Source organism: Misgurnus anguillicaudatus, chromosome 1, assembly GCF_027580225.2.
Source record: "Misgurnus anguillicaudatus chromosome 1, ASM2758022v2, whole genome shotgun sequence".
In the NCBI taxonomy this organism is placed as follows: Eukaryota; Metazoa; Chordata; class Actinopteri; order Cypriniformes; family Cobitidae; genus Misgurnus; species Misgurnus anguillicaudatus.
In genome coordinates this window covers 9,903,223-9,917,640 of record NC_073337.2, presented here as the reverse complement: position 1 = coordinate 9,917,640, position 14,418 = coordinate 9,903,223, and the positions used below count along the sequence as shown (strand labels likewise).

The 14,418-nt window shown below is 37.3% G+C and overlaps 2 protein-coding genes across 3 annotated transcripts; one reads left to right on the top strand and one right to left on the bottom strand.

Annotated features, from left to right (window-relative positions):
• Positions 1–914: 914 nt before the first annotated feature.
• On the bottom strand, positions 915–11,966 carry cpsf6 (cleavage and polyadenylation specific factor 6). Of its 2 annotated transcripts, none has more exons than XM_055191348.2 (10): positions 11,808–11,966; positions 10,310–10,519; positions 10,098–10,201; positions 9,603–9,757; positions 9,335–9,511; positions 8,738–9,224; positions 8,114–8,229; positions 7,876–8,029; positions 7,461–7,656; positions 915–1,315 (listed from the first exon to the last, which is right to left on the bottom strand). In XM_055191348.2, exons 1-9 carry the CDS (start codon positions 11,865–11,867, stop codon positions 7,473–7,475), a joined length of 1,647 nt encoding a protein of 548 aa, XP_055047323.1. In that variant the 5' UTR covers positions 11,868–11,966; the 3' UTR covers positions 915–1,315; positions 7,461–7,472. The 2 variants fall into 2 exon arrangements, with proteins under 2 accessions (XP_055047323.1, XP_055047324.1); XM_055191349.2 differs by having other exon boundaries at positions 9,612–9,757.
• Positions 11,967–12,443: 477 nt separating this feature from the next.
• yeats4 (YEATS domain containing 4) lies at positions 12,444–14,205 on the top strand. The gene is made up of 7 exons (XM_055191350.2): positions 12,444–12,668; positions 12,776–12,895; positions 13,019–13,085; positions 13,189–13,283; positions 13,376–13,465; positions 13,582–13,669; positions 13,786–14,205. The coding sequence occupies exons 1-7, from the start codon at positions 12,618–12,620 to the stop codon at positions 13,953–13,955; spliced, it is 681 nt and encodes a 226-aa protein (XP_055047325.2). The 5' UTR covers positions 12,444–12,617; the 3' UTR covers positions 13,956–14,205.
• The last annotated feature ends 213 nt before the right edge of the window (positions 14,206–14,418 follow it).

Here is a 14,418-nt window from a genome sequence, read left to right as displayed (position 1 = left end):
AACACTAAAATCCTTTTTTAATGTTAAGCAGCACTTGTAAACAATTTTTTTTAAACCTTAAGCTATGTGAATCCACTAAAACTTTCAAACATGAGTGGTAACATGATCCACATTTTCACCCAAACAGACCACACACACACAGCAGTCAGTGACATTACACGTAAAGGTATTTACATGTGCAAAACATCTAAGGGATTTCAAATGAGTACTTTACCTTTAAGATTAGTTTATTTAACATATTTAAAAGAAGCTTATTAGTAAAACACCCGATTTCACTAATTCAAACAGTTAAAAACCTAGTGTTTAAACTTTTAAGGGTAAAAATGGTTTGTTTTTAAGGTCAAACATTTAGAAGAACCGAAACAATGAGTGAAATTCTGTTTGCAACAATTAAAGCTATAAAAAGTACTAATCTAATATAAATTTACAACATTCATTCAAAGATAATCGAGGCTTTTCCATGACATCTTGGTCTGCACACACGAACATGAGGAATTGTTTAACTATTTGCACATTCGACTGATGAAGTCTCTGACGTATAGCCATTAAAATCCAATTACAAATGCAAAAGACGAATTGACAGGGAGCACATTTGACAAAACTACACTCATGCGATTTCTAATAACACTTTGATATGTTAATATTGACCAAATGGCACTCAAAGACCTTTTGAATGAGGCTTTCCATGACTTTCTCATAATCAGGATTACAAAAAAGAAAATAAGTATTTTCGTAAGTAACCTCTAAATTGTAAAACCATGTAATAACTTTACTGGAAAAGGCTGTAGAAACCACAGAGCCATTTTTACAGCAAAAACTAAAATGTAAACATTCGAGTCTGTGGTCCAACCCAAAACCTTTGTTAAACATCTACATTAAAATTCTTAGAAAATTCAGTATGAATAAGCAGCAACCCCAATGCACACTTTATTACAACACAATCTATTTAATAATCAATGCAGAAGACACAAACATGGACAAGGTGAAAAAGAGAAAAACAAAAATGCCTATAAAAACAAATCTAGCTAACTGACAATTTACACATTATAGTAGAGCCTGAAAGTTGTTTTGTGTATTTAGAATAGAGCAGGCAAGCGAATCTTTCATCGTATAGCTGAACTTACTTGCACACAACTACTTTCAAATAAAAGGTAAAAAATAAAAAGCTGTTGGGAATTAAGAGTATAGAATATTTTACACAACTTTAGCGTTGCAGAGTTTATCCGGAGTCCGGCCTGGAGTCTCCGTGATGATGGGGCGCTGTCGGATGAATCTGCGTCGCTCCTGGCGTCACTGCTCCTCCTCTTGCGTTCAGCTGAAAGGTGTCAAAATGAAGGTGGCAGTTTGTTTTGGGGGCACTGAACCCAGAAACACACAAAGATGTTTTCCATCTACATCTACACACGCTCAGACTGTCCCACACATACACAAGCATGCAAATATATAACTTCATTTCATAAGAAACACACAACAGTAAAGGGCCGTTTTGCTTTAAACCAGAACAGTGACAATACTTTAGTATGGTTTATATTACTCAAGTAAATATTTAAATGTACTTAAATCACAACATTACATGCACTGTTAAAAGTGCAGCGATCATCAATACAATAATGCTGTTAACTATAAGATCTGAAGTATGAGACTACATGTAGACTATAAGATAAAGCCCTCAACTCATATCAATACAGTGTAAAGAATATAACACAAGTCAGACATTGGCATGCACACATAAGAAACAATGTACCAAATACCATAATTAAATAACTGGAGAACCGATCCAGAACCAATAAGAGGTCACCAAACATTGTCATTTGAATATTCGTACCTAATGTTTTTAGTACGTCCTAGGCCAGGGGTTTTCAAAGTGTGGGGCGTAATGAATCTATACATGTTAAAATCTCTGTCACACCACATAAAAGATTTTTGAATACGTTCTTGTTAACACGCAGTTTGGTTGTTTACAGGAGACACAACATTATTTCATAGCCAAACTTACACCCTTACATTTTCGAGGATGACAACTAATTTCCTGCCATGCCAATGGAATTGTTCTGGATAACTTGTTAGCAGTCATGGCATGCGTCAACTTATACAACCCGGAAGTAGCGCCTCACGTGAAAGAGAAAGAACTCCGTGTATGTTTTAAAGATCGCTCTGCATCTGATCTCTATCAAAAGTCCTTCACAAAAATGGAATTATCTCAGCTTTTTGCTCAAAATTGGGTGTTTTTGAAGAAACCTACCCATGTTTGAGAGGTGATTACAAGACAACTAATGAAGGTAGGATGAAACGTTTTTTTTTGTTTGAAAGCGGAGGGTCTGTTCTTTCATCTGATATATCGCTTGTTTATATATTTAAAGAAGAACATTTTCTGGAAGGCATTAAACTTTTGTGAAAATCATGAAAAATGCTGGCGTTGGCTGGCAACTTTTTTTTTAAAACGCTGGCGGGGAAAGAGTTAAAAGAGATAGCTCACCCAAAAATAAAAATTCTGTAATTTATAAAAAATTTCTTCATTCTGATGAACGCAAACAAAAATATTTTGAGTAATGTTTGTAAAAAAACGACCATGAACCCCATTTACTTCCATAGTAGGAAAAAAGAACTGTTGGTTCTACGTACGATACACTGTCCATGTCCAGAAAGGCAAAAAAACATCAAAGTAGTCCATGTGACATCAGTGGGCCAGCCAGAATGTGCCGAAGCATTAAAAACACATTTTGGTCCAAACATAACAAATTATTCCTCATCTGTTGTGAAGCGAATGGCATACGACGTGGCTGACGTGTTATCTGGTGCGCCCCAAACTGTTTTTTTTTGTGCACCTGAGGTTCGTTTACAGTCTTTTTGAAAAAAGAAAAAAACTTTGCAAACATGTCTGAGGATAACATGTCATCCGCGTCACTGCAGTCATGTGACTTTAGTCTCGCACATGCGCTTCACAACAGACGCGTAAGAGAAGACAATGCTGAATAAAGTCTGAATTTTTGTTATTTTTTAGACCATATGTATTTTCGATGATTCAACACACTTCAACCGACCCACCGATGCCACATGGACCACCTCGATTATGTTTTTATTACCTTTCTAGACATGGACAGTATATATCGTCGGTAGATTTTCAATGAAGGGTCAACAAGCTCTCGGACTAAATACAAAACATCTTAACCGTGTTCCGAAGATGAACAAAGGTCTTACAAGTTTGGAACAACATGAGCGCGAGTCACTTTAAATTTTGGGTGAACTCTCTCTTTAAGGAATAGATCCTAAAGTTGACAGCAAAGTACGTCACATGATTGGTTCGTAATGTTTTGCACAGAAGATTTTCTGACAACACCTGTGCTATAATGCTGTATTATTCAATGCAGTGCAATTGAACGACAGCTCATGTAAACATCTGAGTGTGGGGCTCCAGTACATCAGAGAGACACACATATGAACTCAACTGAGCCGCTGTCAGTGTCTGACTGTGTACTAATGAGAATAAAATCCGACAACTGGTGTTTTACAAGCTATGTCCATCGTGAAAAATAATATTAACATCTATCATCTTGTATTATTGCGTCCGTGACTATGTTAATAGACATTCCCAGATTTACACTCAAATGTCATTTTCCATCCTAAACATTTTTTCTTCATTTTATTTACATTATTTTCATGATTGCAGTTTCAAATAGATATACTCGACCCCTTAATACTGAACAAGCATAGTTTTGTTCTGGTATTCTAATGCATTCACATATTAAAAAGCATATTAAAAGTATTGACTTCTGCATTTCATATTGGGTAGGCGCTATTGTGTATACGGTGTAAAAAGGCTGTCGTAAGACATTGAAAACCCCTGTCCTAGGCAACGAATTACACTATAAAAAATACTTTGCTGCCTTAATTTTTTTTGTTATTACTTATAAAATATAATTGAGAAAAGTCAACTTAAATTTATAAGTTGTGACAACTAATTTCTGTTGACATGACTTGTAAATCTGAGTTGATTCTGAGTTGAAGTTTTTTTTACAGTGTACCTAAATGCACAAAAACAGATGAAATGTCACATTGAAATAGTAATAAAAGACGTGTGTAAACTTGTGTATAAACCTGGCAATAATATAACGTATAAGTGAACTTGTACAAAAACCATTTTAGTTTCTGAGAAATTAATGAACAAGTCATTTAAAGAGTGCTTGTGATTAAAGTGTGATGGTAAATCCATTGATGGTTAAGAAATTATCATTTATTAAATTGTTCACCATTGCAGGCGAGCATTTACAAAGCTAGACAAAAAAAGTTAATTTGCATGTCACACTAATGTTATATCGAAGACCGGTTCATTTCAAAGAAACAAATGTTGTATGTTTTGTACAAGTCAACTTTTATGACATTTTACAGTTTTCACAAGGTTAATAACTTTTGCCACTTAAAGTCTGCCATAAGACTGCACACAATCAGTTTCACATGTCATGAGAAACTCTCATCATTTCACCTTCATAACACCAATCTGATATTTAGACCTCAAATATTTAACAACTACAAATGCCTGACAGGATTCTGACTCAATCTCAGAACAAACAACTTCACATTTACATTGACTAAAATGCAGCCAATTTGAAAGCGTTCATTTTTTCAGTTGCAAAACTTTAAACCATATAATCTAAATCCCCACTGTTAGAAGAGTATAACTTTTACAATTTTTGACCTATTCTGGCATAATATTTTGTCATGACAAGCCCTTTCACTCTTTAAGTTACTCTGCATGACTAAACTACAGTACAGTATTTTAACAGACAAATGACAGCTTGTTTCTAGTGAATCAGTGAAACGAAATTTCAGGAGGGCTGGACAAATCTATTAACAAATCATTTTGGTTCATTTTAGTACCTGCTAGACATATAGGACATGGGCATCCAATATTAAAGGCATGAGATCCTACTACATCACATTATCCATTTAGGCCATTTTAGTACACACGATAATGTACAGTGTGAACCGTTTTACTTACAGATATGACTAAATATTCAACAATGATAATGTTTCTTTAACTGAATTTGAACAACATTACAGTTAATGTTACAATGTGCTTGAAATGACAGATTAAAGAATGACAATTTGTCCAACCATCTGATGGCATCTTAAGGTGGTCACACTACCAGAGAGAAGCGCAGTGACGCATCACATCCCGCACACAAGATGCGTACATTCTGCATGCGTGAGCTCAAGTTCAATGTCTCATGATAACAATCTTTATTTTTATTTAACAGGTGACTTTTGAACGATAAGAACAAAAATAAATGTTCTCTATGATATTGTTTAATTCTTTATATTTTTTAAATAAATGATGAATCAGGTAAATGAATACTTTAAGTTTTTTAGTCCATTAAATTTTATTATTTCTTCCAAATTGATGTTAATGTTCAACTATTTACAGTCATAGCAGAGTGCCGCAAGTGTGTAAGCTAATAAAAAATAATGTTAGTGAATTTTAAAAGACATGGCGCAACATGACACTGTGCTTCTTGGCTGGTGTGTGACCCCCTTTAGAAGGAACATAACTGAACAGAGGAGGGGGTTGGATGTATTAATGGGGTTCATGAAATGCAAGTTTCAGGACCAAACCTACAAAACATGGGAACTTTGGGTGTGAAGTACACAAGAAAAATAGTCTATTTTAAAATGAGGAAATAGCAAACAGTCCTAAAAATGCACTACTTTGCACCAATTTTAAATTGTCTGCAAAAATAACATAAAAAGCACTGAGGCATTTACAGCAGTGCTTTAAACATGTGCCACACTGGGACTTTCTGGAATTACCGAAAAATTATATGACCCTTACAATTGGGTTAAAGACAATTGTACATAATTTGGCAGAAAAGTATCACACTGGTACAGTGAATGATATTATGGATTACTGGTCAACACAGGGAACCTGACAAACTGAGTAAGAGCTAAGGGCATAATGCATTAAATACTCGTTGCTAATAATGAGACTCAAAGTAGGATTACAAAAACACTATTAAAACAAAAATAAAAAACGTCTAAAACTTTACATACGTTCAATATCCTCTTTTTGAAAAACAGTATAGCAGTTCTTCTGCATTCACATTTAAAAAAACTAGAAAATACGAATATAAAACAATAGATAATTAGATTGGTATTAACCCAGGGAGTCTTAAACTTTATTCAAGAAAATCATCAACTTCAAATTGTACTGCGGTTAAAACAACCCAAGTTTAAAAAGATTGTGTGTGAATGGTGAAGAACTGCTACATCTCACCAACATTACATAAAAAATAAATCAATAACGAATAGATATTTGCATAAACCAAGATATGTTCAACTTAACAAGGATTTGTTTGGTTCAACTATTTTAAGAACCCATGTATTACATCAGGTTCAATAGTGTCAAAACGACAAAAAAACAATTAGTAAGCAAATGGTGATGTCTCAAATACACCTTTAACAGCTGATGTTTAACCTGCACTTACAGAGGACTTTCAGAAAGACAGAAAAAGATAAATATCTGAGTTTTATCGCCATGACAGTTTCTAGGACTATGTTCGAAATGAGATTAAACTTTAATCTAAGCACAAGTATATAGTTCATATAGTTTTAAAGCCAAGATGGATAAATTTGATGCCACTTATTTACCTTACAAATATAAAATGCCATCAACAAATCAGTATTTTCCATAATACTAAAATAATTTTTATAGAACTCGCTGACAGTATATACATGAAATACATGATTGACATTCTCTAAGTGCAAAGTTTTTTGGGGGGATATAAACATTCAATCATTTCTCTTATCAATCCATTACAAACCATTTCTCTACACTTACTCATGATGACAGGTACAATTTACATTTCAAAATGCCAAATTCAAGACATGTAATACAGTTTGAATCTTTTTTGCAAACAACAACTCATTTAGGTAAAGTGAAATTCTGTTTTGCACAAAATCACTGAGCAATTGAGTCATGCGAGTTCAGTCAAATATCAATAATTAGATTTTTTCCAGATACAAATTGCAGACATTACAAATGGTAAAATTGGTTTTAAAACAATAGGTATAAAAACTACCAGTAAACCTCAACTAACTGAATAATGGACAAATCCAAAAGTTACAATCAAGTTATTTAACCCATACGAACTCTTAAACACATACAGTCCTTTATAGACAAATAGTTTCCACATAAAGCCCATCTGCTATAACTAAGGGTCATTGCTGAGGTTGATATTGCACATTAAACAATTTCAAGACACAACACACACCAATATAAAAACCTGAGTACTCGCACATCTCACTACCTTTATAAAATACAAAACAAAAAATTAAAATTGGCATCAGAAGAAAAACAGAACATTCAGTCTTACCTGATCACTTACCTGCCCTCTGCTGGAGACAAGACTGAAGTACAGCAGGTACACTAATCCTGCAAACAAAACACACACAAACAGAATACACACCTTCCTCTCCAACTAACGGTGGCGATATTCCCGCTCACGCTCTCGGTCTCTCTCACGGTCGCGCTCACGATGGCGGTCCCTCTCCCGACTGCGCTCCCTGTAATAGTCCTCATGACGGTCACGGCTGCGAGACTTGTGACGGCGGCTCTTCTCACGAGAGCGACTGTGGTCTCTCTCCCTCGACCTTTCCCGCCTACTTGAAGTGATATAATAAAGACAAGATTAAAACGGCCCATATTGAAAATTTTCTCTAAGCATCACCTTCAAGTAAAAAGCCCAACAGCCCTATACAAGATTAACGTTATATGTCGTGTTAATATTTTACTTGTACCCACAAGGCATTGGTCATATTAACGGAGAAATTGAATGCATGAAATAAAGATGGCAGATTTTCATATAGAAAATAAGGTCTTACCTTGAAACCGATCCATAGGATTTGGACTCAATTCCATGCAAGCAGTCCTGTAGCGAGCTGATGAGAACCTTGCAGCGGTCATCAGCAGAAACCTTCGATTGCTTGATCAAAGAAATGGCCGTCACCAGAGTCTCTATAGCACTGCCGTAATCAGCTGCCAACACAAAGACAAGTTAAATGAAAAGATTACAACACCAGAGCGTCGACGCTCAGATTAAACACGCAAATGCGTTCATACCTGCGCTGGCATCCGATACGGCCCTAGAAATGGCACTGCTGGAGATCGCTCTGTTTCGATTCATGATTTCCTCAAACTCTGCTTCGCTCAGGGGAGTACGAGCTGCATCCATATCCCTGCGAACAAAACAGACAGATTAAAACACAAACTAGAAGTATCTCAGCATCACTAGAGACACATGAAGGATGGGATGCTGTTAGTGTTGAGTCTCATCACATCAGGTGTTAAATCAGACGCTGCACATCTGCTCTTTGCACTAGCACCAAAGATCACAACACACTCAGGTCCCGTTTCAGGATCCTGGCTCTCATCAGACTAACCCTTGATCACTTGTATTGTGCAAGTGCTGAGCAGCGTTTTTCACATCAACCAACCCTTCGTTTATCCAGGGCTCAAAGCCACATACTACAGGGGGTCTGAAGTTACTAAAGAAAGGGGGAGATTCAGGGTATTGCTGTAGTATGTGCAAAACAAATGGGAGCATGTCCAACACAAAGTGAGTAGAGGTGTGCAGTGTATGTATAAATAAAGAAGAAAATTACATCCTGAAATATTAAAGACGTTAAGGATCACAGCTATAACAAAAATATAACGGTGAAGACGACGAGTTGTTTTTAATTTTACCTGCCACCAGGGCCATAGTCTCTGTCATATGGTGGGCGGCCGTACGGGTCTCCAGGTGGAGGCCCTCTGCTGTCAGACGATGGCATGTTGTTGTTTCCAGGTGGAGGAAAGAAGGCCGGGTTGACGTGAGGAGCAGGTGGTGGACCTCCAGGTGGAGGTCCCTGCATGTGAGGTGGGGGGGCGAGGCCAAGAGGGGGTCCTAAGGGTCCAGGAGGACGGGGAGGAAATGGTCCAGGAGGCGGTGGCCCCTGTTGAGGGGGAGGTGGTCCTGGTGGCGGGCAATAGCCTGGTGGGGGTGGCCCAGGTGGCATAGGACCCATTGGAGGTTGACCAAACTGACCAGGAAACATGACTGGTGGAGGGGGACGGTCACCTCGGTTAGGAGGTCCACCGAGAGGGGGCATCAGCCCTTGTCCGTGTGGTGGAGGCCCAGGGGGTCCTGGTGGCCCAGGAGGGCCAGAGGGAGGACGGGGTGGTCCTTGCATGCCTATTACACAATACAGTGTTATTTTTCTTTAAAGTAAACGTGAAATAGTGTTCAGTGTTTTGTTTAAGACAAAGCTTCAACAGAAAAGGTGCTGCAATGCGGACAGTTACCTGGGAAGTGTGGAGGCGGCCCACCAGGACCAATTGGCCCAGGAAAACGATCACCTCCACCTCCAGGTGGGCCTGGAAAGCGCCCTCGACCCCCCCTGCCGGGGGGAAAGCCAGCACGCAGCCCCCCACCTGGGGGCCCAGCTTTACCCTCTCCAGACATCTGCCCAGACTGTGTACCTATGGGGAAGAAAACGAATTTCACAACCAACCCCGTTCACACAAATGGTAGTTAATGAAAGAAATAATCCAGTGGTTAAGGGGACTGAACCTTGCTCACTTTTTCGCGACTGCATCTCAAACTGGCTGAGCGACTGCTTGTTGCATGGGGTGACGAGCGGGTTTTGTCCGTGCAGTTCGCGCTTTGACAACAAATCCATTAGCTTCCTGGACGAGGCATCTGAACCCACGCAGACCAGGGCAAATCTGTCGAGCACAGAAAACAAAATTTTAACCAAGCAATCTAGGATATCATGACATTGAAACTAATACATATCTTACATAAAGATATTCAAGCAGACAAGACAAGATTACTGGGGCCTATACCATGAAGCCGGTTTAGTTGGTTAGCCAGCTTTGTTTAGGATTAGTTTGTGCAAATCCTGGGTTTTGGGTACCATGAAAATAGCTTGTACCAACAAGGCCTGAACATTGGCTTGGTTTTGTCAACCTGAAACTAATCCTGTAACCCTGAGTTTGTTTAACCATTTTCATGGTACGGGCCCCTGGTCACTGCCCCAAAAGGGTTAGTTGTGTGTTCACTTACCCTTTCGACTGCCCATTTGCTCTGTTCTCAAAAAACTTGATCTCCAGCACATCATTTATGCCTATCGAACGAATAGCATCTGTCAAATCCTCATCAGTGGTCCACTAAAAACAGAAAAGCACGACACCAGTCATAAAGGTGAAATTATATACTGAACTATGATTTAGACATATATGAAGTACAATTTGTATTTGGGGAGTTACATGACTTACCCATGTGAGGTTGCCTATGTACAGAGCAATTCTTTTGCCAGTGTAAGTGTAGACGACATTTGGCGGGGCCCCTTTTGTACCCTCAGCACCTCCAGGTGCAGGTAGGGCATCCAGGTAATCTCGATCTTCAGGTGCGTCCCCATTATTGGCAGATGGTGAGATTACATCATCATACAGGTCAATCTGCTCATGAACAGGATAATCGGGTTCCTAAAGCAAAAAAGGGAAATACACAACCAACCATTAAAGGTGCATTGTGTAAATGTTAGCGGCATCTAGTGGTGAGGTTGCAAATTGCAACCAACAGCTCAGCCCTTGCTTTAGAAACACAGAGAAGCTACGGTAGCCGACACAGGACGAACATGTCATGATTGGAGACTATTTAATAAAATAGTTTGTCCGTTAAATGCTTCTGTAGAAACAAGGCGGCACAAAATGGCGACTTCCATGTAAGGGGACCCTCGGTTTATGTAGATAAAAAGGTCTCATTCTAAAGGTAGTAAAAACATAACGTTCAATATGAAAGGTCTTTATACACCCCTGATCATATAGTTTTGTATATTATTTTGCATTTCTGTCAAGAGATCCTTCTAAAAATTACACACTGCACCTTTAAAAGTTATTAACTGCAAAACTACCTCACACTACGAAAAACTGGTTCATATTAAATTAGGATTAACATGTGACATACATTAGCATTTTCAGCAACTTTACCAATCACCCATATAAGTTAGACACTGTTAATTACATAAGTCAGCTAAAAAAGCCTTTATCTTAAAAAAGGTCTGTAAGGCCCTTTTTGTTAAACTGCTTCGAAACGACATGCACTTTATACAAATATATTATAAATAACATTAAACAAATATATTATTCATTTACAAATATATAGTTTAGTGAAGTAGTTATCCTAAAAATTGAGAAAATCTTCAAAAATCCATAAACCGTCCCATAACAAGAAATTTAAGTTACCCTCATTTTCACAAGCGGATTTTAGGCCTATACAAAACTATTTCGAGACAGACATCATTACCGTTAAATAAAATGACTCGGTGTTAATACAGTGAAATACATTTTAAATCCAACACGATTTTTGATATTTGGGATCAAATGTGCAGTCTGAACCTGTCCGTCGTGAAATCCAGCTGAGGCGATATTAAACCTCGCGCGCGGCCTACTTTCGTTACATGATACCACAAACAATGAAAGCACGCGACGTGACGAGTTTTTTTAACCCAGACACGCGCGCTCAAAATACAAGCTTAATATTAAAGATTATCGGAGAAAATGAGCAAAAACAATTCAGACTACTAAACTGTTCCAGTAAATCGTTTTTATTTTTTGGAAACTTGTTTAGCTCTGAACTGGTTAGCACAATTAGCAGACGCCCCGATGATTCCCCGAGGATTTGTGCACGATATCATCGTTGCTCAAGTTTAATAAAACGTATGTGCAAAATTTAAGATACTCTTTTCGAGGTAAACAAAAATATAAAACCAACCTGATTAAAGTCCTCTTCAACATCAGCGTAAATATCGATGTGGTCAACACCGTCCGCCATTTTCTGTGTCCCTCCTCCTCCTCTGTGTGCGCGCAGAAGAGACGCCAACAAGTGAAGCCAGAAACCCCCGCCAAAAAATAGAGAGATGGGCGCTGGGCGAAATGTATTTTCAAAATAAAGGATCGCTTGAGTTTTTTGGTTTAGTTTTTAATTACACCACCTTCCACAGATTTGGGAGTGTAGGGTAACTTGACTGAAATGTTTTTTTTTTTCAATCTGAAAATGCATGTTCGAATGCAACTACTTTCTTTCATTATATAACTAAATAAAAATATGTGTTTGAAACTTTAACTGGTTAAATAAAATAATAATACAAGTAAATTTTTACAAATTCTATGCAGGGTGACTACACAGAAGATGCTACAAAGTTTTGAATTGTTTTAGATTTTTGTAATATAAGAATTAATAATGAAAAAGTAACCTCCTCAACTTTTAAACTGTGGTGTATTTGCGTATTTTTTATTTTATAATTTATTTATATAATGTAATTATGTTAGATATATTTGCAAAGAAGTGATTCTATCGTTTTTGTTCGAAAAACTCACTTGGAAAAAACAATTGTCAGGACATTTATTTTGAAAACATCAACTCAATGTGTTAGCTAAAACCGAAGGCTAATCCATACGTGCTAACGTTACATTTACAGGCTTTATTAAAGAACACACATCTCATGGCAGATGGAAACAGAAGTTCAGTTCCGTTCAAAACTGTACTTGTTTTAGGAATATAATACTTTACTCTTTGTATACTATGTTTAAAAGGATGGCTGAATTTGGTCCAGATTCGGGGGGACGGGTAAAGGTGGGTACAATCATCACGCAGCGAGTGCTATGGCATTGTTTTGATGTTTAATATTCTGACACATAAGACCGTATATTAATGGATTCCTTACAATGTCTTCATACAAGGGAGTGACTATCGTGAAACCGATCGTGTTTGGAAATGTTGCACGGTATTTTGGCAAGAAAAGAGAAGAAGACGGTCACACTCATCAGTGGACTGTTTATGTCAAGCCATACAGAAATGAGGTTTACCAATATTTTTTATTTTGTTAGGCATTTTAGCTGATCTGTATAAATTTTATTTTATTAAATGCATAACATTCTGTACTGTATTGACAAAGTCATATTCTTTCCCCCTTAAATATACAGGACATGTCTGCTTATGTCAAAAAAATTCAGTTCAAACTGCATGAAAGCTATGGGAATCCTTTAAGAGGTGGGCTGTTTCTCTTACAATATCACTTTTATAATGAAAGAATATCATTATAGCATCACATTTGTGTAGGATTCACCCATAAAACTCATTCAATTTGTTTCAGTGGTTACAAAGCCTCCATATGAGATAACAGAGACTGGCTGGGGCGAGTTTGAGATCATTATCAAAATCTTCTTCATTGATCCAAATGAGAGACCAGTGAGTATAATTAGATGACATATCTGGATTAATATAATTGGACTATTTAAACTCAAAAAGCCCCATATGTTTGCTGTTTTGATTTTCTTCAGGTCACCCTGTATCACCTTCTAAAGCTTTTCCAGTCAGACTCGAGTGCCATGCCAAAGAAGACTGTTGTATCCGAGTTCTATGATGAGATGGTGCGAAGTTGATCCACACATGATAAACTTATATAAAACTTATAATTTGCTAGTTTTTCCCATTTAGTGCATTGTTTTCTGTATTAAAATGGTTACGTGCCTTCTCATTCTTGCAGATATTTCAAGACCCGACAGCCATGATGCAACAGCTTCTTAACACAACCAGACAGTTGACACTAGGGGCGTACAAACATGAGACGGAGTGTGAGTGACTATTATTATTATTATTATTATTTTTATTATTATTTTTTTTTTTATTAATAGTAACACTTGTTTGTCACTTGAATGACTTTTGATTTAAGCATGTGAACGTGTTACAGTTGCAGAGCTGGAAATAAGAACACGAGAAAAATTAGAAGCGGCAAAGAAGAAGACAAGCCAGGAGATCACAGAGCTTAAGGAACGATTGAAAGCCTCCAGAGAAAACATAAACTTTCTCAAGGGAGAGATACGCCGAATGGAAGAGGATGACCACCTGAAAGAACATTAGGAACTTTTATACCATCAGATAAATAGGACTGTGGACGTTGATCCAGCATCTGTTCGACACCCTCCAAATCTTTGGGTTTTGTTATGCTTTGTAAATTAAAACAAAAGCAAATTCATTAGAGAGCGAATATCTGTACGTTGTTCATGTTTTTCCCCCACTCAATGCAGCAAGATGTTTTGGCAATACATGACTCCTTGTAGTTTTGTCATCATATGTAATGTTTTATAAAATTAAACATTTTTTACAGAAATTGTTACTCTTGCTTTTTTTTATCCAGTTATAAACATGCAATAATACAACCATGTATTACATTTTTAGTCTTTAAATGCATGCAATGTTTTCTGTGTGTGTCACTTAAAACCAAGTGTGCTGTACGTCCACAAGACGGCGATAAAGCACACGTGAGGACATTTACAGATTAATTCAGACATTAAACTGCTTAACTGAGATTTAACCAACCTTA